The sequence below is a fragment of the Dromiciops gliroides genome, chromosome 3 (assembly GCF_019393635.1).
Source record: "Dromiciops gliroides isolate mDroGli1 chromosome 3, mDroGli1.pri, whole genome shotgun sequence".
NCBI classification, from domain to species: Eukaryota; Metazoa; Chordata; class Mammalia; order Microbiotheria; family Microbiotheriidae; genus Dromiciops; species Dromiciops gliroides.
The window spans coordinates 262,054,342-262,080,198 of record NC_057863.1 but is presented as its reverse complement, the minus strand read 5'-3'; the positions used below and the strand labels follow the sequence as shown (position 1 = coordinate 262,080,198).

Here is a 25,857-nt window from a genome sequence, read left to right as displayed (position 1 = left end):
CATTAGGACCTATGAGCATATAGAACATTCTTGGTTGATATGATCCCCATGCAGACTTTTGGCATTGGCAGGTATTCTGTAACTGAACCATTCTGAACCATTAATTTAAGTAGTAAAGAGGAGCCTTTTTGATTGGCTATAGAACTGGAACTAAGGGACATTAAAAAGCAGCAGCTAGAAAGGATGATTCTCTAGTTCTGTTTCTTTCCTACCTGGCTAGAATCTGAGAAGGAAAACAAGCTGTTGTCCTCCAAGTTGGGGAGGGACTGTGGACTCCTCTCCTCTGGAATCAGCATGAAGCTGAAAGAACATGGCCTTGCTGTTGCTTCTGTTACTTTTGGCAAAGCAGATGGGTAGTTCATTGATAGAGCACTGGACTTGGAGTGAAGAAGACTTAGGTTTGAATCCTGACTCTCTGATTCTGAGTAAATCACTTAATCTCTTAGTCTTAGTTTTCTCATCTGTAAAATGGGGATAATAATAGTATCTACCACCCAGGGTTGCTGTGAGGATTAAATGAGATGAGTGCCTTGAAAACTTTAAGGAAATATCTAAATGCTAGCTATATGATGATAATGTTAATGATGTCTATTTTTTCCTGTTTTTAGATGAATAGAATTGAAAATAACTATGACCTTATGACATTCCTAAGGTCAGGAGAGCCAGCCACCAAAAGTCCAAGAGCTGGGCTTCAAGCTGGGAGTTGCTAGAATCCAGACAATGTAGAACCAAGTACTGAGTGACCTATCTGGGTTCATGCAGCAGTAACAAACAGTTGTTATGCTATATTTGGAAGTAAACTTTGTGAGATGAATGCTATGTATGAACTGCATTAAGTATGAGACTACTCTCTTCAAGGTTCAAGGTAGTATATGGGGTAATATGCCCCCAAGATTTTGTGAAAATGTTTGTAATTTCTATTTTTGTTATATATTTGCAATAAATATCCCATTGTAAAAGCTAATTGATGTTAATTGGTTAAACTCTAGTAGCTCCCTTTTGCTTCAGGATCAAATATAAAATCCTGTTTGGTGTTCAAAGCCCTTCATAACCTAGTTTCCTCTTAACTTTCCAATCTTCTTACATCTACCACATACTCTTTGATCCATTGTCACTGACCCCCTTCTGTTCCATGAACAAGATACTCCATTCCTTGGCTCCTGACATTTTCTCTAGCTGTCCCCCATGCCTTTAATGCTATCCCTCTTCATGTCTGCCTACTGGCTTCCCTTAAGTGTCAACTAAAATCCCATCTCATAAAGGAAGCTTTCTTAATTCTAGTGGCTTCCCTCTCTTAGTTATTTCCTATTTATCCTGTATATAGCTTATTTATATATATTTGCTTGTTGTCTTTCCCATTAGAATGTGAGTTCCTTGAGGGTAGTGACTGTCTTGCCTCTTTTGGTATCCTCAGCACTTAGCACCATTCCTGATTTGACTAAATGAAACTAGGACCTTAATCTCTGGCAGCTAACAATGCTAGGAAAACACCAGAACAGGGACCTTGAGGCAAAAACATTAGATAAGATACAAATGCTTCTTGCCTTGCCCTCTTCCTCAGGGTTATCCCTAGAACCCTAAGAGAAATATGTAGTCAGACTTGACCTTTGGAGAGTAAATCAGAGAATCAGTACAAAAATAAATACACAATACATAAGATATTTGGGAATCAGGGGGCAGCTAGGTGGCACAGTAGATAAAGCACAGGCCCTGGATTCAGGAGGACCCGAGTTCAAATCTGGCCTTAGAAACTTGACACTTACTAGCAATGTGACCCTGGGCAAGTCATTTAACCCCCATTGCCCTGCCCCACCCCCCAAAAAATATATTTGGGAATCAGTCTAACAAAGCACACCCAATACCTACATAGATTCATTTTTTAAATGTTATTTAAAGAAATAAAGAAATTAAATACCTAGAGGAATATCCAGTGGTCATAGCTAGATTATGGCAACAGAAGAAAAATCATAATGCTAATAAAGCTAATTTCCAAATTGAGTGTTCCACCAGTCAAATTTCCAAGAGGGTCCTTTCTAGAGCTAGACAAATTAATAAAATTCATCTGGAGGAACAAAAGGCCTATAGTATAAAGAGAAATGATGGAAAAGGTAAGAATGAAGGAAGACTAGCACTCCCAGTGCTTAAACTATCAATCAAGTAGTAATCATCAAATACATTTGGTAGTAGTTTTAAAATGGAAAATAAATTGATAGGAAAGGCTGGATGAAGAAGAATAAGAAACCATTGAACTCAGTAATACAGGGTTCAATAAACCTGAAAACATACATTACTTAGGAAGCGATTCCTTATACAATAAGAACTGCTGGGAAAATTAGCAAGCTATTTGGCAGAAATTAGGTTTAGACCAACATCTAATGTCCTATTCCACAACAAATTCAAATTAGTTGTGTGATCTGAAAATTAATGATAGCACCCTAAAAATTTTGGAAAAGAAACATTTACTTTTCATGACTTTGGGGGTGAATTCTTAATCAAATAGAGGATAAAGATAATTACAAAAGGTAAAAGAGGCTATTATAATTACATAAAATTGTAAATCTTTTACATAGAAAAAATTAATACATCTAGGTTAAAAAGGAAAGCGATCAATGGGGAAAAAATTTGTATCACATAATAAGAATACATGTCCAAAACTCATTTCTCAATAGAGAAAATGGTCAAAGGATATGAAGAAACAATTGTCTAAAGAAGAATTGCAAACAATTAACAACCACATGAAAGAATGTTTCAAATCACTAATAGTAAGAGCAATGCACATCAAAATAACCCTTAGGTTTTATCTCACACCCAGCAAAATATCAAAGATGATAAAAGATAGGAATGGTCAATATGGTTGGGGAAAGACAGGCAATGCAATGCTGGTGGAACTGTGTAATAACACACCCATTCTGGAAAACAATTTGGAATTATGCCCCCAAAAAGTGACCAAAGTATCCATGTTCTTTAACCTAGAAATTCCATTGCTAGGCATCTACCAAAAGGAGGCCATTGTTCAAAAAAAAAATAAAGATTTCATATACAATAAAATATCTATAGTAGCATTTTTTTTATCACAAAGATTTGAAACAAAGTAATTGCCCATTGATCGAGGAATGGCTATACATGTTATAGAATATTATGGAATGACAAAATGATGACTAAAAGAAACATGGAAAGACATATGGATTGATGTAAAGTGAAGAAAGCAGAGCCTGGAAAACAGTATAAGCAATGATTATAATGATGGAAACAATAAGAATCACAACATAATCAAAACTGAATGTTGTGAAATTATTAAAAACAAGGCTGACCACAAAGAAGAGATAAGAGGGGATACTGTGCCCCAGCTCTTTTACAGAATTGTGGGTAGAAAGTGTGAAACTTTTTTATGCATTGATTGGTTTTGATGACATTTTTTCATCTTCCTCTTAGAAAAATTGTTATAAAGGTTGGTTATGTGTGGGAGGAGGGATACATGAGGAAATATAGGTGATGCAAAAACAAAATATATCAGTAAGAATCTTTTAAAATATATATATATATATTTGCCATTTATTCAGCCAACAGAAGATATGTTTGCTTATTAATTATAACAAGTCATTTAAATGAGATGGATCCCTTATAATAACTCTGCTACTCTTGTGGGCTTTTGGGGGGGGGCAATGAGGGTTAAGTGACTTGCCCAGGGTCACACAGCTAGTAAGTGTCACATGTCTGAGGCTGTATTTGAACTCAGGTCCTCCTGAATCCAGGGCCAGTGCCTTATCCACTGTGCCACCTAGCTACCCCTCTTGTGGGCTTTTTAACCCATAGGTTGGGAAACACTGCTATTCTTCACTATACCATATGACTTCTCAAAATAAATTTGCCATGAAGAATAGAATGCTTTGGCACTATGAACATGTGCATTTTAAAACAGTAATAATAAAAGTATTGCTTGAAACAAATTTTGCCCTAGATAACTGCCTTCCTTGCCTAGTTCAAAGTTTCTAACCTTTGAATGTATTAAAAGGAAGAGAAAGAAGAGGAATTGTTATTGTCATTGTCATCATTGTTATAGCTGACACATATAACACTTTAAGTTTTGTAAAGTACCTTACAAATATCATCTCATTTGATCTTTACAACAACAACCCTATGAAGTAAATGATACAGATATTATTATCCCCATACTGAGAGATAGGAAAACTGAGGATCACAAAGACTTACCCAGAGTCAGTCAATTGTTAAGTGCTAGAATTGTGATTGAAAGCAGATATATCTTAACAATTGTCTTTCTGGCTTCAAGACACGTAAAGGGTATCGTACACAACATCCACTCTTGCTTTCCTGAATTTCCTTGCTTTTCTTTTTTGTTATGAAGTAGAGAAACAAAAACAAAATGTATGGAATTTATGCAAATATACTTCTATATGAATTCCCTCATATAGGTGAACAAGGTTTGTCTTGGGATAGAAAAACAGGATTTTGGTAGTTATATGTTCAAATAAACCCTTTATTTCAAAGTGTGTTCTGAACTACCCCCATCTGAGTGCCTACAAAGAAGGTATATTAGGCTGGCATTTTCTTGTGCAGTAAGGACAGTTTGGATTTCAGTGTAAGCTATTTAAATGTTTTCTTTCAGAAATAGCAGTAGCTGTGAGAAGATACCTAAGCTGCCAAATAGGACAGAAATAGTAGAAAGAAATTCAAAAATACATACATACAAGGACATTGTGATACTGGTAACTTACAAGTAAGGCACAAGAACTCCAAACAACAACAAAAAATTCATTACATGAAGTGCTTAAGACTATTTCTTTAAAATGTTGTATTTCAAATACTATAGCGGTCACAATAAAATTTTACCAAAAATTATCTTTCTGATTTCATTATGTAGCTTTTGTTAAATGTAAGACAAAGCACAGTTTTTAATATCGTTTTTAATAATTTGTTTTTACAAACAGTGGTTTAGGTATATCTCAAAGTAAGAAGTCTTCTAAATTACAAAGGACTTTGTGTGCTTGAAATCCTAAGGGTAGAAAAAAGCAAGTTTAATTATATCACTTAATTTAGCAAATATATAGTTACTATCTATGCAAATAACTTGTTTATAAATTTGTATCTTTCTTTTTAAAGTAAAAAAAGGCCAAAAAAGACAACTAGGTGGTGCAGCGCATAGAGTGTTGGAAATCAAGTCAAGAAGATACAAATTCAAATCTAGTCTCAGACACTTAATAGCTGTAGGATTTTAGGGCAAGTCATTAACCTCTGCCAGACTCAGTTTCCTCATCTATAAAATGAGGATAAGGATAACACCTAATTCCCAGAATTGTTGAGAGGATAAATGAGATTATATTTGTGTGAGGATTTTTTGGCTTTTTTTGCTGGGCAATGAGGGTTAAGTGACTTGCCCATGGTCACACAGCTAGTGTCAAGTGTCTGAGGCCAGATTTGAACTCAGGTCCTCCTGAATCCAGGATCAGTGCTTTATCCACTGTGCCACCTAGCTGCCCCAAGGAGATTATATTTGTGAAGCACTTTGCAAACCTTAAAGTGCTATGTAAATGCTAGTTATTATTATTATTACAAAATAATATCATTCAACTAAAACATATTCTAGTGTTGCATTTTTCACATTTTAATTAAAGAAAAACAAAAAGTATTCATGAGTCAAGAAATTCTCAAACTGTTGAGTGGAAGAGACTTGCAAATAGTAGTATGGGAATAGTATACTTTAGTAATCCTTCATATCTGCCTCCCTTCTTTTGTCTTATCAGGCTGCATAAAGTAATTGTTAGTCTGTCCCAAATATATGGGTTATCCTTCATTCAGGCCACACAGCACAACCCTATATCTAATACATGATAACGTCTATGGAAAGATTTTGATGACCCTTCTTCAACATGCCAATTCTCCACATATTTGAAGGTAGTTAGCATGTTCCCCCTGATAAGTACCTCAGGTTTTCTCCAGACTAAACAATCTTCATATGTTCCGCATGTTTTCAAATCCCTTCCCCTTTCTGGCCACTCTCCCCTGTATGCATTCTTTTTTAACAATGGTCTTTAAAATGTTATACCCAAACTGAATGACAAACAATCTAAACATCTCAGATAAGTGGAATTATTACCTCCCTTATTATAGAAACTATACTTGTTTTTTTTTTTTTTAAAACAATCTAGTACTATTACCATACCCTGAGATCTCATTAACTTTTCTGTCAGCTATGTCATGCTGAATTTGCAGTCAACTAAAATTCCTAAATCTTTATCTACATGAGTTTTTGTCTGGTGTCTCCTTTCTGCACTTGTACTATTGAATTTATTAAATGAAATAAAGGAATTTATATTTACAAATGGAAATTTCATAAATTTCATTGTTAAATTTATCATGTAATTCCAACTTGTGGCAAGGAGTCTCACTCATTCTGGTTACCCCAAGATGGTATGCTGGGAAAAGGACTGGCTCTGGAGCCAGAGGCTCTGGTTCAAATACCTTCTCAGCAGCATACTATCTGTATGACCTTAGGAAAGTTACTTGAACCTCCCTAGTTTTTAGTTTCCTCTTCTGTAAAATGAGTATAAAATGAGGATTCTTTGGTGCCTTCCAGCTTTAAAGCTATGATCTTAGTATCCTCTGAAGATACTCTTCGTCATAACATCAGAATCCTGTAGAGAAGTCCCTTAGAGCTATGTCCTTGTTTATCCCAACCTCTTGGGGATTACTGTATCAACTTGGAATTGGCTTGGAATTCCTAATAAGCTCCACACTGGAACACTCTATCTGAAGGAAAACAAAGGGAAAAAAGAAAACCCTTCTGCAACCTTACACTCCTGTCTCCCTCCAATTATGACATTTGCTTTTTCTTGGTACTTTGTGCTCTAAGAAGTACATTTCTGAACTTACAATAGTCCTTACTGAGCTTCTGGGCTACAGGTTGAAAAAGTTTACTTTGCTAGTTTAGTAAATGGCAGAATAATATAATTTTATTCTTCAAGATCTTATTCTTTCTATTCTTTCTTTTAAGTTGATTTCATCAGCTTCCATGAATTCAAATATCATCTGTATGCTAATGACTTCCAAATTACAAATCTAGCCCCCTAATCTTTCTCTCAAACTACCGTCTTATATTACCAGCAGCCTGCTAGACATCTCCACCTGTCCCAAAGGCATTTCAAACTCCCCATGTTCAAAACAGATCTCATGATACTTCCTCCAAATTCCCTATTTCTATTGAGGGCATCACCATTCTGTTAGTCACCCAGGTCCCCATTATAGTAATGATTCTTGATTCCCTTTCACTTAGCCCCATATCCAATTAGTTGCCAGATCTTATCGATTCAACTTCCATAATGCCTTTTGCATCCTCTTTCCACTCATACAACTTCTATCCTACTTGAAACCCTTATTACCTCTCTCCTTATCTGTTGCTACAGTCTCTTATTTAGTTTTCCTACTTCTAATTTCTTCCTTCTTCAATTAATCCTTCATACTGCTTTCAAATTGATAAAATTGTAGATCTGCCCAATATTGCTCCTCTGCTGAAAAATCCTCAATGTCTCTCTATTACCTCTCAGAAAAAATACAAATTCATCAGGTTAGCATATTTTTTTTTTTTTAGTGAGGCAATTGGGGTTAAGTGACTTGCCCAGGGTCACACAGCTAGTAAGTGTTAAGTGTCTGAGGCCAGATTTGAACTCAGGTACTCCTGACTCCAGGGCTGGTGCTCTATCCACTGCGCCACCTAGCTTCCCCGTCAGGTTAGCATTTAATGCTCCTTTTGTCCTGTCTAGTGTAATACACACTATTCCAGTTAAACTATTAGTTCAATCTCTCTTGAAATTCTTTTGTATATACTTTATATACCTTGAGGCAGCTAGGTGGTACAATGGATAGACAGCAAGACCTGGAGACAGGAAGAACTGAGTTCAAATGGAACCTCACACTCTTATTAGCTGTGTGACCCTGGACAAGTAAATTATTCTCTATTTGGCTCATTTTCCTAAACTGTAAAGTGAGAATAATAACGGTACCTACCTCAAAGTGTTGTTATGAGGATCAAATGAGATAATATTCACACAGTGCTTGCAAGTAATACATGCTATATAAATGTTTATTACCTTCCCCTTCCCTTATATATATCTGTGTATTTGTTTTATCTTTAGGACTATTTCATTTTTGTCATTGTCTCTCCAGTACTTTACACATTGTAGGCAATTAATATTTATTGATTGTTAAGTTGAATAATCATTTTTTAAAAAAGCCCTGGTTACATTTGGGACTTTTTTGACTAACTTATGTCTATTAGGGAAAGACAGTCAGTACTGTGAATAGATACTCACCTTGGAATTAAAAAACATTTATTTATGTCTGTGTGCCGGGCACTGTGATAACTTCTGGGGATACAACTATAAAAACACATATAATCCCTACCCTCAAAGAGGTTACATTCTAATAGGGAAGACATTAGAAATAAGCAAGTGGTGACCTAGGATGGTGTTTTGGCCCAGAAGATTATAGAAATAATGAGTGGGGCTATATGGAAACAACAGTTCTGGAAGCAGTGTCATAGTTGATCTGACCACAGTTGTTCCAGAAGAGAGTTCAAGAGATGTAAGGTTTAAAACTACCAGGACATGGTCTCAGGTCAGGTTGTTGATATTGTTGAAAAGATGGTCTGGAAGTAGAAGTGAAGCATGGCTTTTGGCTGCCTAAAATTGTGGAGCTGGTGAAGAATATATAAGGATGTTTTCTTAATGATAAATTCTTACCCTGAGATGTGTTTTATTAAGGTCCAAATGGGTCCTACTAAATTCATTATTGTTATGACCTTGGAAATTAGTGATGAAAATTAGATGCAAATTTTGTAAGGTATAAAAATCCTACTGGATTCTAAAAATCAAGATATTAAGCTGCTTTAACAACAAATGGAAATTTGCTATGAGGCCTGGCCCACTGGGTTTTAGTGGGGAGAGAAGAGATATATTCAGAAATAAGCATAATATAAATATAAAAGATATCATTTACAAAAAAATTATAAGCCCAACAAATAGAAAAGCATATTATCTAGTATAAACGTTTCAATATTTGGGCTATGTATATATAGATCCGAAGGATAGCTGTAAAAGCATGATTGATAAAATAATGAAATACTACTGGGATATTTAACTGAAACTAATTCTGAAGGATAAAAAGCTGGAATATCTAGAAAACAATTAAATTTCTCAGAAAATGGTTTGGATGTACTAGAAAACTTCTTGCCTGTGCACCTATAGAAATAAAAAACAAAGTTCAAAAACACAATAGTATGCTATAAAAGGAAGAAATATATTCCTTGAATAATTGTAGTGTTTGAAAATGAGCTCTAAAATAGTCTAATGTCCCTGTTGAGTATGCCAAACTGCTGATTTCAACTTTTTTTCAGAAATACAACTTTCAATAATTTTGTATCTTTGCAAGTAATTTGACTAACTAAAGGTGAGTCCTTAAGGAATCATATAGTATGTAAGGAAACAAGTGTTCATTTGGTGGAGGCTAATGACTTCATGAAGGTCAATGGCTAAAGGCCAGGGTATGTGGTTTTCTAACACCGCCACTACTTTATTTTTGCACTATTTTACTGTGTGAACTTAGGAACACCAATTAAGTGACTACTATGTGCCAGAAAGTGTGTTAAGTAGTTATGGATGTAAAAACAAACCAAAAAACCCCCCAGTTCTTATTCTCAAGGAGGTTCCCTTCTATTGGAGGAAACAACATATATATACATCAGTATGAACAAAATGGATACAAAGTAAATACAAGGGAGATAATAGTTGGGGAGATCAATCTGTTAGTTAACTAGCATTTATTAACACCTACTATGTGTCAGGTACTATGCTAAACTCTGGGGATACAAAGAAAGTTAGAAAAAAATGGTCCCTGCTCTCAAGGAGTTCGCAGTCTAATGATAATAGCTTCATAAGTTTTTATGATATCAATGTTTAGTGGTTAAGTTGAATAGAATACTTTTGGAATGTCCATTAAACTTCTTGAAGGACTACTCTTCCTGTTCTTCAGTGAAGGCTTGTAAGATTTACTTCAATGAAGGTCAAGAAGATACAGTGATAAAAACCAAGGACAGTTACTATCCTAACATTAACCTTTGAAGTTATTGGATAGAAATAGAGTAGAGAATACTATCTTAGGCTATTCTATTTTTAAGCACTTTTCCAAATTATCCTATATATGTATATTGTGTGACATGTTGCAGAAGCAGATGTTGAGGGAGCAGCTAGGTGATGCAGTAGATAAAGCACCGGCCCTGGAATCAGGAGGACCTGAGTTCAAGTCCAGCCTCAGACACTTGACACTTATTAGCTGTGTGACCTTGGGCAAGTCACTTAACCCTCATTGCCCCACAAACAAAAACAAAGAAGCAGATGTTGGCTTAATAGCTTGGAAAAAGGCATAGATGACTTATCAAATTTGCTAAAGGTAAAAAGCTGGGGGGTGATAATTGACACACTAGATAACAAGACTCAGAAAGATGTCAACAGGGAAGAATGTTGGATTCAAATATATCTGAAGGATATGTGATTTCAATCAATGTAGGATACTTCTGGTGTCAAGACTTGTTCCACCAACACTTCTTTAAGGTACATACAGGTTAAGGGGATTGCTCAAGGTCACAGTGAGTGTCACAAACTGAAGATAAATCCAGGTCTTCCTGATTCCAAGCTTGGCACTTATTCATTAAGCCACACTTCCTCTATGAGTGAATCTAATAAGTTGAAATTTAATGGATATAAATGTAAACCTTATATATGAATTCAAAAATTGAACTTCACAAGTGGAATATGGAGAAAGAACTACTAGGTAGCCATTTGTCCTTAAAAAGATCTAGTAGTTTCAGTGGACTGCAAATTTAATAAGAATTAACAGTTAAATAACTTTCTAATCTTTAGTCTCTTACTCACTAGCTTCTTCAATGCTGCCTAGTTGCCTATACACATGCCCAGATCCCCCATACTTAAAAAAAACCAAACACCCTTCACTTGACTATGACATCTCTTCAAGCTAGCATACTACATCTCTCCTCATTACCATAGTCTAGAAAAAGCTTTCAATTCTCTTTTCCTCTTCTTCTTCAAATCCTATTTACTACTCATCCCCTTACAATCTGGCTTCCAATTCCACTTTGTGCCACTCAAAACATCTACCTAATCCAAGCAACTTTCAACTTGTCCCCAACTGGCAAATGGCTTGGTCCTTCATCATATTGCACCTGATTGCCCAGGTCAGGGGTCCAACCTTCCAGAAGCCATGTCTGTGATAAATCATTGGGATCCTAGGAAGGGAAAGGGCTCTCCCATCTACTGGTTCTTGGGATCCACTTTCCAGGAAGACTTACCTGATAAGAACGGATTACTTTTGAATGTAATTCTAAGCCAACCTTTCTGTCCCTTCTTTATTCTTTCCCCAGCACGGAGTTACCTTAGCTTCAAGTTCCTGGACAAATATTTCAGGCCCCACTCAATTGGGAATGGTTTCAACTGCTCCTTCCCATAAAAGGCTTGGAGGACAAGGAGTGGTATTGTTGGTAGTCACTTTGTTTTCCAATAGTTTGGGAAAAAATAAAACTGTCTATATGACTATAGTGAATGTATACTTAGCTGGACAAAAAGGGATTCCTTAATTGAGTTGATGGTAAGTCTCAGTTCCTAGAGTCCAAATTTTGCCCCTGTGGAAGAAGAGGGCAGACACCCCTACAGAAGCCTTTAAAGTGGCAAAAATTTGGTATTATCCCCCAATGTGACTCTTAGGGAAGAAGTTTTGGTTTGATGGGCCCTGCAAAACTGAGTAGGTGATGATATAGGATGAGCTTTGGTAACAACTTATATCTCCAGGCAGATTTCATGCAAGAAGCTTATGACCTCTTAGCCAGTTTACAAAAGATAACCCTGATGGTTAACAGAGAATTGTCCTGTGGCCCTGAGGTTCCTGGTGCTCTTGTTCATCATCACTGCCTTACATCAGGAGAAGCATTCATGATTGTATTGATGGTGCTATCTTCTGTATCCCTGATATTTTTGGTACTGCTCCAAATCATCAACTCATTGTCACCACCTTGCATCAGGAAATGCATGGTGAATGGCAACGATCTGCTACTCATACCAGATTTTTGAGGTTTAAGACTTGGTCCTTCAGAAAGGAGAAGGAAAAGCCTAGGATTTCTTTTGTCCTCCTTCACATTTTTTTTATGGTAACTCTTAGGGTTTGAGGGGGTATGGCTATAACCTTTCTTCTTTTGCTTTTCCCCTTAATTCTATCTATCCAAGGAGAAATTTTCAGTAAAAGTCCTGAAAACATTCAAATGGTGAAGAACACTGTGCTAGGTGCTGAGAATACAAAGACAAAAATGAAACTGTCCTTGTCCTCGAGGACCTTAAAATTTACTGGCGAAGAGGGGCAGCTAGGTGGCACAGTGGATAAAGCGCTGACCCTGGATTCAGGAGGACCTGGGTTCAAATCTGGCCTCAGACACTTGACCCTTACTAGTTGTGTGACCCTGGGCAAGCCACTTGACCCTCATTGCCTGACCAAAAAACCAAAAAAAACAAAACCAAAAACCAAAAACCAAAAAACCCCAAACAAATTTACTGAGGAAGCAACATATTGGTTGAATTAAATTGAAGAAAACTAAGAGAATCTTGAACTACTTTGAGAGATGCTTGGTGTCCTGGGCTGGGACAGTAATAGTCCTGCTATATTCTTCCTGATGAGATCAAATATGGAATAGTATTTTGTTCCGGTCACTACATTTTAGGAAGGATAGTGATAAACTGAAGATTGTTCAATCAAGAAGGTATATGACCTTCAGTTCACACCGTTTGTAGACTGGTTGAAGGAACTGGGTATCTTTAGCCTGCAGAAAATACTTGTGAGAAAAATAGAATATTCATCTTTAAATATATGAAGGGTTGTTACATGAGAGAGAAATTAGACTTTCTATGTGAAGATGAACAAAGATGGAGAAAATCACATGTAAAGAATTGTTATTTGAGGTTTTTATAACTCCATATTTTGGCTAGAATTTAAAAAAAAACACCTCGGTGTGCGCACTGGCCTCTGGGGGCTTCGCAAATGGCATGGTGCTCCATCCACTGGTTGTAGCCGTGGCCATGGTGCTGGCACCTCATGTCATTGACACCTACATGGGCCTGGCAAAATTGTAATGATTGGAAGCCCAGTGAGGGCAGTCATGTGACTGTCAGAGTGGCCAGTCAATTGGCTGGGGGCTGTGTGTGGTCAGCCTGGGGTCTGCTGGGAAGAAGGAAGGTTTTTTCGCCATTCTAGCTTGAAGCTGGAAAGTGACAGGATGCTGCTGTATGTTCTCAGCTGATTCCTGGGCGGTGGTGTTCTTTAGGTTGTATAATTTCCCTTTCCCCATTTTATATCCTTTCCCTTAATCCTACTGATCCTGTTTGTGTTTTTTTAAGTTCGTTCTTGTTAAATAAATCCTGCTCTGTTTTTTTTGGTTTTGTTTTTGTTCTTTTTTTGGGGGGAGGATGAGGCAATTGGGATTAAGTGACTTGCCCAGGGTCACACAGCTAGTATGTGTCAAGTGTCTGAGGCCGGATTTGAACTCAGGACTTCCTGACTCCAGGACTGGTGCTCTATCCACTGCGCCACCTAGCTGCCCCGATCCTGCTCTGCTTTGAGGGAGGTTGTCTGTCTCCTTCCTTACCCCAATATTGTGGTGAGCCACTTAGCTAACACTCCCCAATTAAAAATTGGACCCCACACAGAATCATTCTGATTGGGTCCAAAACAAATTCATATTATATAACCTCAATTGGGCCCTCACAGCTGTTGGGCAATCTTTCCACACGTCCCTTATCAATTCACTATCTCAGCTTCCACAATAGTTCTTCCAAATCTTTTCATCCCTCTTCAAACTTCCCATGGCTCCTCCTCCAGCCACCTTCTCAGCTGAGAACCTTGCTTCACATTTAAAGAAAAAATTGAAGACAATTACCATGATTTTCCTCTTCTAACCTCTTCTTCATCTCATATCACTTAGGTGTCTCTACCACTATCTCCTCCTTCACCCCTGTCCCACACAAAGAAGTGGGCCACTTCTTATCAAGGCAAACTCATCTATCTGCCCAAGTGATCCCATTCCTTTCCATCTCCTCCAATAGAATGCCCCCTCTGTAGCCATACTCTCTCACTTATCTTTATTCTCCTTGTCTGCAGACACACCCAGGTCTCTGCTGTCTTGAAAAACAACAACAACAAACCAAACCTTCATTTGATATTTCCATCCCTACAAGTTATCATCCTATATTTCTTATACTCTTTGTAGCCAAATTGCTTGAAGAGGGAGTCTATAATACATACCTCTACTTTCTCTCCTCTCACTCTCTTCTTTTTTTATCCCTAAAAATTTTATTTATTTATTTTTAGAACACAGAAGCTTTACTTTTTTTTCAGTTCCAATTTTTCTCTCTTCCTTTCCTGCCTTCCCCATCCAGTGAGAAGGCAAGAAAAACAAAACCTATTACAAACAAGTCATGCAAAACGAATTTCCACATTAGCCACGTTCCCTCTCTACACCACCAAAAGGAAAAAAAAATGCGAGAAAGAGAAAAACTATGTCTGAATCTGTCCATGAGTTTTCTATCTGGAAGTGAATAGCATATTTCATCATGAGACCTTTGGAATTATGGTAGGTCTTTGTGCTGATCAGTTATTAGGTCTTTCAAAGTTGATTGTCTTTACAATATTATTAAATATTGTAAACATTATAGATTTTTTTCTTGATTCTGATCACTTTACTTTGCTTAAGTTTATATAGGTATTCCCAGGTTTTCTCTCACTTTTTTCTTAGCCCTCTACAATCTGGCTTCTGACCTCATCATTCCACTGAACTTGGTCTCTCCAGACATCTACTGGATGGGGATTTGGGAATCCATGCAGTCATGGACTTCTGCTAGATGGAAATGTGAGATTCTTGTCTTTTGCACACTATGCTTGACGTCTTCTACCTTTTCCTCTTTTTGTTTGTTTGTTTTTTGGTGGGGCAATGAGGATTAAGTGACTTGGCCATGGCCACACAGCTAGTAAGTGTCAAGTGTCTGAGGCCAAATTTGAATTCAGGTTCTCCTGAATCCAGGGCTGGTGCTTTATCCACTGTGCCACCTAGCTGCCCCCTTGATACTTTCTTCTCCCTAGGTTTTCAGAATACCACTCTCTCCTGGTTCCCCTTTTACTTGGCTTACCTCCTATCAGAGCATTCCTTTTCAGTCTCCTTTGCTGGATCGTCATCCAGGTCCTGCCTTCTAAAGGTACACATCCCACAAGGTTCTGTCCTGAGCCCTTTTCTTTTCTCTTCTATACTATTTCACTTGGTCATCTCATTAGCTTCCATGGATTTAATTATCATCTCTATTCCAATGATTCTGAAATCTACCTATCCTGTACTAATCTTCTTGCTGACCTCCCATTTTACATCTTCAACTGTTTTTTTTTAAACTATTTTTTTTCTTTTTTTTCCCCTTTTTTTGTTTTTGTTTTTTTGCAGGGCAATGGGGGTTAAGTGACTTATCCAAGGTCACACAGCTAGTAAGTGTCAAGCGTCCGAGGCCAGATTTGAACTCAGGTACTCCTGAATCCAGGGCCAGTGCTCTATCCACTGTGCTATCTAGCCGCCCCCTTCAACTGTCTTTTAAGCACCTCAAACTAGATATCCAGTAGACATCTCAAGCTCAGAATGTCAAAAACTGAACTCATTGTATTGTCCCCTAAACCCTTTGTTGTGGGCCCAGAATACCCCAGAAGTTCTCTGGGGCACATCAAGGAATCTTCTCCTTGAGAAACTAAACCAGAGGCCAGATATGACTAGAGAGATAAGTGGAACCAGATCAGACAGGGCTAGCTTTGGGACCTCCATCCTTCATTCTGGTCTCCCTTACCCATGGGGAGATAAGATTAGGTGTGGCTGCTTCTTTTGTGTTCTGAGGAGATGGCTTGAGAGATCGGCAGCCACTCCACACCCAATTCCTCTAGCCACCATCAGTGGAGGATGGTCCTCCTTCACTAAAGGAACTTTCCACAGGCAGATGGTCACCCCCATCAGTCCCCTATAAAAGCACCTGCCAGCCTCCTGCTTGAGGAGATTGGTACCTCAGAGCCACGTGCTTTGTTCCATACCTCTCTCCCCATGAGAAGTCCAAGGATTTCTTTCATGGTTTCCCTCCCCCCACTCCTTCCCTTCCCTTGCCCCTAAATAAACTACCATCTTATTATAACTGCTTTTGTGTGCAAGAGGGTGTAATTCTTTAAAGAGGAATTCCTAAGAACCTGAACCCCTACCCCAAACCTATACCCATTTTCCCCCATAACACCTTCTCCCCATGTTGAGGGCATTACCATCCTCCCAGTATCCCAGGCTCTCAATTTAGGTGTCATCCATGACTCCTCATTATCACTTATCCCCTATAACCAATCTGTTGGTAAGGCCTTGATTCGACCTTTGCAATACATCTTGAATAAAATCCCTTCTATTCTCTCTTAATAGTCATAATCAAGGTACAAGCTATCGTCATCCTTGGACTATTGAAATAACCTGCCGATGGGTCTGTCTGCCTTAAATCTCTTCTCACTGCAATCCATCCTTCAATCAGCCAACAAATGGATCTTCCTAAAGTGTAGGTCCAACCATGTTGCCCCCATACTCAATATACTCCAGTGACTTACTATTCCTTTCAGCACCAAATACAAAATATTTTGGCACTCAAAGTTCTTCATAACTTCAACCCTTTCCTCCTACCTTTACAGTCTCCTTAAACCTTCCTCCTTGCCATGTATTCCTTGGGTGTAGAGGAAAAGACTAACAGTTGGGGGACTCAGAGGATAAGTTTTGAAGAGATGGATGGTTTCCAAGAAGCAGAGGTGAGGAGGGAAGGCATTCTGGGTATTGGAGCACCACCTGTGCCAGGGCACTGAGAAGGAATTTGGAATGTCCCTTCAACACAGGAATGAAAAATAGGCTTATTTCACTGGAACATACCATCTGTGATGCAACCAGTCTGGGGCCTGTTTGCAAATAGCTATAACTGCCAAAGTAACAAGTTTTTATATTATCCTAGAGGCAGTAAGGAGCCATTAAAGCTTCTTGAGAGTTAAATGACCACTTGTTAGGTATATTGTCAAGAGAATTTTTACTTAGGTATGGGTTGGATGGCTTCTCTATTCCCTTCAGACTCTAAGATTCAGTGATAGAAAAAAAAATCCAAATAAAATAACGACAATACTCCTGAACTATTAGAACCATCCAAAAGTAGAAAAGGTTGTATGGCAAGATAGTACATTCACCATTATTGGAAATCATGACATGAAAGCTGAAAGTAATGTTATTGGAGGGTACAGGTTGGATTAGATGGTCTTTGAGATCACTTCTGGAGTAAGTTCTCAGAACTCATGACATGATCGCTCCCAAATCATTTCTGATTCTATGATTTTATAATTTTATAAAACTGACCACTTACTAACTTGAGTCCATTTCCTCTCAGTTCTCTTTGGAATTGGAGAACAATAGTTCAGCATATTGTACATACCATAGAGAGTTAATTCACTCTTTTGTCTTCTCTTTCTTATAGAGGTAAGCATATGCAGAAATTACATCAAATGGTTTGGTCAGTTTTTCGTACTCTGCAAAACTATGTAATTGATATATTATCAAAGATACTTTTACATTAAAAAACCTAAGCCTTTCAAAACAAAAAAATCAAAAACAAACAAAAAACAAAAAACAACAGCAGATTCCCCCCCCCCCAAAAAAAAACCTCACACACAACCCTAAGCCTTTATCTTAGGAAAGAAGTGAAGTGGGTGATTGGTATTTGGTAAAGTTAATAGAAGAAAATAAAAATTATCTAGTTCTTTTATAGCCCTCCCCATCGCTCTAAAATATTTCTATCTAAAAATATGTTTGGAAGAGTACTTACACATTCATTCATTTTAGCAGCTTTAGAGTTTGAATTGTTCTTCCTATTTAGGGAGACATGGAAGGCACATTATTAATTAGATTACATCTTCTTGATTGTGAAGTTTCAAACTAGTGTACTGCAGTACACATCATTTCTTGGTTAATAGGGGTTAATAGTTATGCTCAAGTTATTTTGGTTAAACAGAAAAAAATCAGCCTTGATTTTAATTTAATGACATTTCTTTTTTTTTTGTTGTTTTTGTTTTTGTTTTTTTTAAGTGAGGCAATTGGGGTTAAGTGACTTGCCCAGGGTCACACAGCTAGTAAGTGTTAAGTGTCTGAGGCCGGATTTGAACTCAGGTACTCCTGACTCCAGGGCCAGTACTCTATCCACTGCGCCATCTAGCTGCCCCTAATGACATTTCTAAAAACAGTGGCATTACAATGAAACAACAGTATGGGTGTATTTTTATTCACAAGCACTGAAGACCTAAGCCAGTATTATTGATACCCAAGTACTTGATATTATGAAACAATGGTGACAGTTTAAAAAGTACATATAAGTATATTCATTTAATTTTTCACCATTTCACAAAATGAAATTTATACAAAAATGCATGTTTCTGGACCCAGAGGCCAAATTTTAGGTCAAGATAGTTGGAATGTACATTCAATATAATGTCATTAAAAACTTAAATACAGTATCATAATTAGAATAAAAACTGCATTGAAGATTAAAAAAATAAAGTGTTATTAAAATATACAAATATTCCAGTAGAATATCAGTTCCTTGAGGATGACTATTGTTTTTTGTTTTGTCTATATATCTACAGCCCATGTCAGTATCTTATATATGGTAAATATTTAATAAAAGCTTGTTGAATGATTTAAAGTCCAACAACAAGCTGTCTGTTAGCTGTGTCTATAGGTCCCATTGACTGACCATATACAGAGGAATGACTTGGGCATAATTGTACCAGCGCTGTAAGCATTAAGCACCTAGATTTCTAGATCCATTAGTCTAATTTTTATGCTAACTCCCAAGGGAAGTCGCTTTATACAAATGACCACAATTTCATACTTTTTATACTCTAATACTCTGAAAAAAGATTTTCTAGGAAAAAGAAAGCCCCAAACTTAAAAGACTCATACTTACTGAAAGGAGTTTTCTTCTACAAAAAAATAAGTATACATCATTAATGCAATTGAAAATACAGAATGATACAGATTATTATGAAACAAAACATGAGCTCTCTTTTAAAATATAGTGTACCTTTTTATCCTCTTCAACTCTTGGCATTTTATTTTGAAAGTGGAATATTAAGAAAATGGATATTCTTGAAGAAATTCCCTAATGGTTGGAAAAGGAACTCTTGCTCACTGCAAATAATGAGTGATTTCATAAGTATGTCAGCTTTCCAATGAATTCAGTTAGTTATCAATCATGGTAGACCTTATATGAATCACTGTCCCATCTTTCTTGTTTAGTACCAAGTCCTCTTTAGGAATTTCAAGACTGGTGTCCTTTGGCTTAGGGCTAAAGACTACAAAAGATAAATATAGAAATACCAATTTTTTTGACATATACTTTCACTAATACCCAGCAGGTGGAGTCAGATCACTTTCATTAGGATACATCTGTATGCTTCTGGATACTTTACAAATCAATTTAATTATGGTATGGCTCCTTAAAACACTGAATTGGAATAATATTCCTTTGCACATCTCAATATGTTATTATGATCAGAGTCCGTTTAAATTTAGGTTTATTTTATGTTTAAAACATTTTTAAAGCCTCAATTCCCAGAAAGCAAAAGTTCATTGTACAATAGCAATTCTACTATTTACCCTGCAAACCCCCAAAATATCCATGGCACCTCTTTTCAGACAGAAAGAAATTCAGCAGGGTGTCTTGCAAAAATCAACTCCCAAAAACTCTTTTGAAATTCTTCAAAAACAATTTTCCTCCTGGTATAGACAATCTTAAAGGAAGGTGCATAATTAGGAGGTAATAGTGGTGCTTGTCATATTGTACTAGGTTTCTAAATGCCTTTGATCTAACTTCCATACTATCTCTTATGTGACAATTGGAGTGATGCCACCTGCTGGAGAGTTACTGTAGGAAAGCTCCCCCATGAGCAGAAGGCATCTGAGGGCAAGCCATGTGGCTTGGAAAATCAGTTCCTTGGCGTCAGGAAGTGACGTTTGCTCGTGGGTACTGTCTATCAAAGCTATCAGCCAGTTAGCTTGGAGCTGTGTGTGCGTGTGTGGATGGGATGTTTGCACAGGAGGCTTGTGGGATGAAGAAGGGGTGAGGCTCTCTCTCTCTCTCTCTCTCTCTCTCTCTCTCTCTCTCTTTCTCGCCAGGACCTCAGGGGGGAGTGGAGCAGGAGACGCTGGCTCCCTGAGATAGATAGCTAAATCTAGGCCTCTTTCTCTCTCTCTTCACCAAATTCTTATGCTCCTTAATAAATGCTTAAAAAGTCTACACTCTTGCTAAAGTTTCCAATTTATTGGTGACCACTCATTAGATTTTTAGACGGTATAGCTAGAATCTTAGCCACTGTACAGATAGCAACTTTACACTCAATAAGTAAACTTATATAGATAAGCATATTTTGTACTTCATACACTCCAATCCCCTGAGAAGTATTTGTTCATACTATGCTACCCAACAGGTATTTGGAGCTCTATGGCTCCAAAGTTAAAGAAAAATTACCAACAGTTTTAGGGTTGCATTAGTGCAATTTTTGGTGTCTTTTGATGTTGACTGGTTTTCTTCTGCTATTGTGCACACTGCTTTTCAAAATATAATATTAAATGCTTTGCTACATTCCCAAATAAGGTATTTTGACCAGAAATGGATTTTAATGTCAATGAAAACAATTCTTATCCTCAAAGTAACATTCTTGTAAATATATCACATCTTATCACCCACATACAAATCTATATCTTTCAAACTTATCCCTCATTATTTGCCTCATTTCATCATTGTATGCCCATGTTACCCTAATTAAAATTTCTATTACAGAAGATAAATGTATTCAGAAGCTATAATGATTTTGTAGAAGAAACAGCATCTCATTTAAATGTATAACCATAGAATTTTACTTACTTGCAAAGTAACCTTTTTTCTGAGCATAGCAAGCTCCAAGGCCGCAAAGTAAAATCAATAAGGCCACAGTTACTACAGCTCCTAAGATACCATTTATATTGAGGTCATCTAGAATGAAAAATAAAATCCACATAAATTCAATATAAAATAGACGAAATCTACACTCATGACTATAAAACTATTTCAGCTCAACTTTTTCATTTCTATACATTCACTCCAAATTATTTGAGAAATATTACAAAAATATTTTCATGGGTTTTAACCAATAAAACTTGTGATAAAGATTAAAGTCTAGACTATTTTCCATTTGACTTGGTTGTAATACCTATTAGCTTAAGATAACTTCCCTTCATTTCAATGAGAAAAATCTCTTAAATCCCAGCTTTTAAAAACCATAATATGTCTTCTAGTATTTTAGTGTAAATTTATGTCCATATTAAATAAATGATTTGGAGGAAATATTTAGAGAATTTTCTACTACTTCTTATATACATTTGAAATGTATTTATTGATATAGATTTTTCAATGGAATATAGAAATATTAAAGTGATAAGGCATATTTAGTGTTAAAATGTTACCCACCCCTTCTTAATAATATTATATATCTTTAAGATAGGAATAGGGAGGGGGCAGCTAGGTGGTGCAGTGGATAAAGCACCAACCCTGGATTCAGGAGTACCCGAGTTCAAATCTGGTCTCAAACACTTGACACTTACTAGCTGTGTGACCCTGGGCAAGTCACTTAACCCCCATTGCCCTGCAAAAAAAAAAAAAAGAAAGATAGGAATAGGGACAAGACCTTTGATTTAATTGGTATAAGGAATTTTCAGGTGAGTCTGTATCAATATCACCTTCTCTGGACCTTATAGTCTTAGAGTACTACTTAAGGAACTGAGAAGTTGACTTGCTTGGGAGTTAAACAGCCAGGATGTATCAGAGATGGACTTGAACCCAGACGTCTTCCTAGCTTTGAAACCGTCTCTATACTTTGCCATATTGCCTTCTACTAGGTGGCTGTTTAAAAAAACAAAGCAAGAAAAAAATTGCAAAATGAGAACTCAAGCCAGGAATTGTTTTTTTTATTTTTTCGCCTCTCTAATTATCTCTAGGTCTTAGAAAATAGAAAAAGCATAAAAAATGGTTGGTGATTGATTGATTAACCTTAAGTACAGAAAGTTTCAGCAATTTAGCCAAATTTTAAAATCTCAGGTTTCCTGTTCCCATTCCTATTTTTGCCAGTAGAGTGCCTACTCCCTCCAGTAAACTTCTGAGAATATTAATAGCTTATATTTTATGATGCAGGGAATGTGTTGGTGGTTGAGGTGGGGAGCTAGGTGGCACAGTGAATAGAACACTGGGCCTGAACTCAGAAAGACCAGAGTTCAAATTGACCCTGGGCAAGTCACTTATCCCCTGCTTGGATAAAATTAGAAAAGGAAAACAACAAACCACTCCAGTATCTTTGCTAAGAAAACCTCATGGACGGTTGGTCTACCAGGTCACAAATAGTTGGATACGACTGAACAACAACTTTTCTTATTCATAATAATCCTATGAAAGTAGAGAATACAGTATGATCTTTTTATAAATGAACTGAGGTTAACTGACTTGCCTAAGGTCACCCCACTAATAAGTGTCAGAAGCAGAAATTGCAATCAGGTTTTTTCACAGTCAGCTCTCTTCCCACTGCAGCACACTACTTCTCAAAGAATAGAAGCTGAATCTGAAGACTTGAGGTCTTCAAGCACCTTAGAAGGCTGCATGAGGGAAGATGAAATGTAGCTATTGCTGAAACTTGCAATGTTCTTATAAAGGTAGTTTACTGGTTCACTCTCCTGCTTGTAGCAAATAGTCATTGGATTGCTATTATTCTGTCAGCCTTCACAACCAGATGCAACAGAGATCATGTAATGAATTATTTGGATAGTTCTAGTAAAACACACTATAGTTGGAGTAAAAAAGAGGCAAAATGTGCCAAGAAAACATGAGCAAGTCATTTAACCATTCCATGTTGGAGGCATTCTTACATGCCTGTCTGTCTGTCTGCCTCAGAGCTGTTATGAGGATCAGTCATGATCACTGCTTATATTTATACAGTGCTTTCCAGTTTACAAAATACCCTATGCTCATTATCTCATTTGAAGTACATAAGAGAACATACTCTGAGATGATGAAGATAAAGACATCATATTCAGGTTATGCCGCTGGTTGTAATGGAAAGAGCAATGGAATACAGGATGAGATTTCTAGTCCTGGCTGTCATTAGATGCCTGTATGCTGTTGGGCAAATTAGCTGTCTCACTATCATTTCCTCCTTGGGTTGATCAATGGAGCCAGATTAATTTATTAAGGTGCAAACATCCCCATTAATAAAATCACTTTGAACTTTTATTTGGGACTTCCTATGGAAGGTGTGGATAGACTCCTTTACAAGTCATTGAGAAGTTTGATAATACCTCTTAGCACCTAGTAATTGCAAACCCCTTTACACCTCATTAAGGATTAATGATTAAAGCTCTGACTATTGTGTATCCATTTTACAATCTTTCTCCTGAATACTATTGCTTTATTTTCAGCTTAGAAAGGCAATATGATTCCTTTCAGTAAAATGTACATGGGTGAGATTATTAAAAGACTTTGTAATCATGACAGATTTTTTTTACAACTGACTTCCAAATTCCAGAAATACGTTTAGTTCATTATAACATCATCAATGAGTGGAGGTAGTAAGTACTTCTATCTTTCAGGGTCAATAATCACCTTTGAAATAGTATGTGGTTCACATTTTTAACAAATTCCCTATAATAATGCTGCTTATAGGGGCAGCTAGGTGGCACAGTGGATAAAGTACTGGTCCTGAATTCAGGAGTACCTGAGTTCAAATCTGGTCTCAGACACTTGACACTTACTAGCAGTGTGACCCTGACCAAGTCACTTAACCCTCACTGCCCCCCCCCCAAAAATAATGCTGCTTATTGATGAAAAACATTACATTACATCAATACCCTTAGTATTTTTTCATGTTTTCTGAATGTCTTTCCAAACACAATAAGGCCATTTAAGTAGTTCTGCAACTGTAAATAGACCATATTACTTACCATTTTCTCCATGAACGATTAAAAATAAGAAAAAGAAGAGCGAAATGAGCAGAACCAAGAGAACATTGTATACAGTAATAACAATATTATTTTAAGAATTTTGAGCAACTAAGTCATTTTGACTATTATAATCACCCAAATTAACTACAAAGGACCTATGGAGGAAGACACTATCTGCATCCAGAAAAAAATATAAATAGAAGTATGCTTAGAATGACTTTATATATATAATATATATGTATGTATGTGTGTGCATCTAATGGTAGCTATCACTAGGGTGGGGTGGGGGAGGGAAGAAAAAGGGGAGAAAGGAATTTTAAAGGAATTTTTAAAGGAATAGCAAGTTGTATATCATAGATTTGCAGTTTAATGTGCAATCATATTTTTCTCCTATTCTACTATGTTTATGGAAATGCTTATTTTATTTCTTAAATTCAGAAACTTTAAAAAAAAGAAAAAAGAAATTAAAAGTAAAAACCCCTTGTAACACGTGTTCAAATTCATAGCACCCTACTAGACTAGAAGGTAACTAACTAGAAGGTTATTTTATCTTCCTTTACCATATGTCTTTGATAGAATTCATTGTGACAGTCTAATACAGAGAACTAATGACAGGCCAGGAATCAATCCAGAACATCCTAATCATATGCTATGGTGTATTGACCCACTTCAGTTCATTTATTCAAAGATGACACATTTTAAAGAGCTATCATAATCCACACATGTACTAATTCCACAAGTACTAATTTTCTCAGTTTTCTTTGATACTATTATGGGAAATGCATAAGGAATATGAGTCTTAGTAATAATGCTGTTGGCTAGAAGATCTTTTATATGGTTTTTTGGGTCATTTTTCTCAGAGAGAACAATGGTTTTTTTTTTTTTTTGAGGGTTAAGTGACTTGCCCAGGGTCACACAGCTAGTAAGTGTCAAGTGTCTGAGACCCCATTTGAACTCAGGTCCTCCTGAATCCAGGGCTGGTGCTTTATCCACTCAGTCACCTAGCTGCCCATGAACAATATTTCAAACTCTTCACATAACGATTATGAGTCATGGAAGTAAACGATATCACAGGTCCATCAGTCAACAAGTATTTATTATGCATTTAGTAGGGACTTTGATAGACACTGAGGATAAAAAAGACAAAAAAAGAAAACAGTCCCTGCCTTCAAGGAATTTATATTCTTATTAGGAGAGAAAACATGTAAATGTAACCTGAGCTTCAATTATATAAATACATTAAAAACATATGCAAAATAAATATATCAATGTAATACATACATTTGAGGAAAGACACTAGGAGCTGTGGGATCAATCCAAGTCTTGGCATCATTAGTCTTTTTTTTTTTTTTTCCGTGTGGGGCAATGAGGGTTACTTGCCCAGGGTCACACAGCTAGTAAGTGTCAAGTGTCTGAGGCCACATTTGAACTCAGGTCCTCCTGAATCCAGGGCTGGTGCTTTATCCACTGCACCACCTAGCTGCCCCCATCAATCCAGGTCTTATGGGGAAGGTGATACATGAGTTGGAATCCAGGGAATCAAAGAAGTGGGGAAAGGGTTCCTACAGGTTATAAGTTAAAAGCTCTGAAAAGACAGAGAGATGAGAGATAGCGTCTTGTATTAGGAACAGCAAGAATAGTAGTTTGGTTAAATCATGGAGAACATGAAGGGGAGTAACATAAAATAA

At 36.9% G+C, this 25,857-nt stretch overlaps 1 protein-coding gene across 3 annotated transcripts in view; it reads right to left on the bottom strand.

The window, feature by feature from the left end:
- Positions 1-1,828: 1,828 nt before the first annotated feature.
- The window catches only part of JAM2 (junctional adhesion molecule 2), a 126,176-nt gene continuing 102,147 nt past the window's right edge, over positions 1,829-25,857 (bottom strand). The window contains exons 7-10 of one of the 3 annotated variants that reach the window (XM_043996972.1): positions 21,072-21,179; positions 19,113-19,128; positions 17,976-18,018; positions 1,829-5,011 (exon numbers count right to left, since the gene is read on the bottom strand). In XM_043996972.1, coding sequence (XP_043852907.1) covers positions 4,979-5,011; positions 17,976-18,018; positions 19,113-19,128; positions 21,072-21,179 — 200 coding nt within the window. In that variant the 3' untranslated portion in view covers positions 1,829-4,978. Of the gene's footprint in view, positions 5,012-17,975; positions 18,019-19,112; positions 19,129-21,071; positions 21,180-25,659; positions 25,755-25,857 lie in introns of those variants that run through there. The other 2 variants (XM_043996971.1, XM_043996973.1) reach the window with 2 other exon arrangements.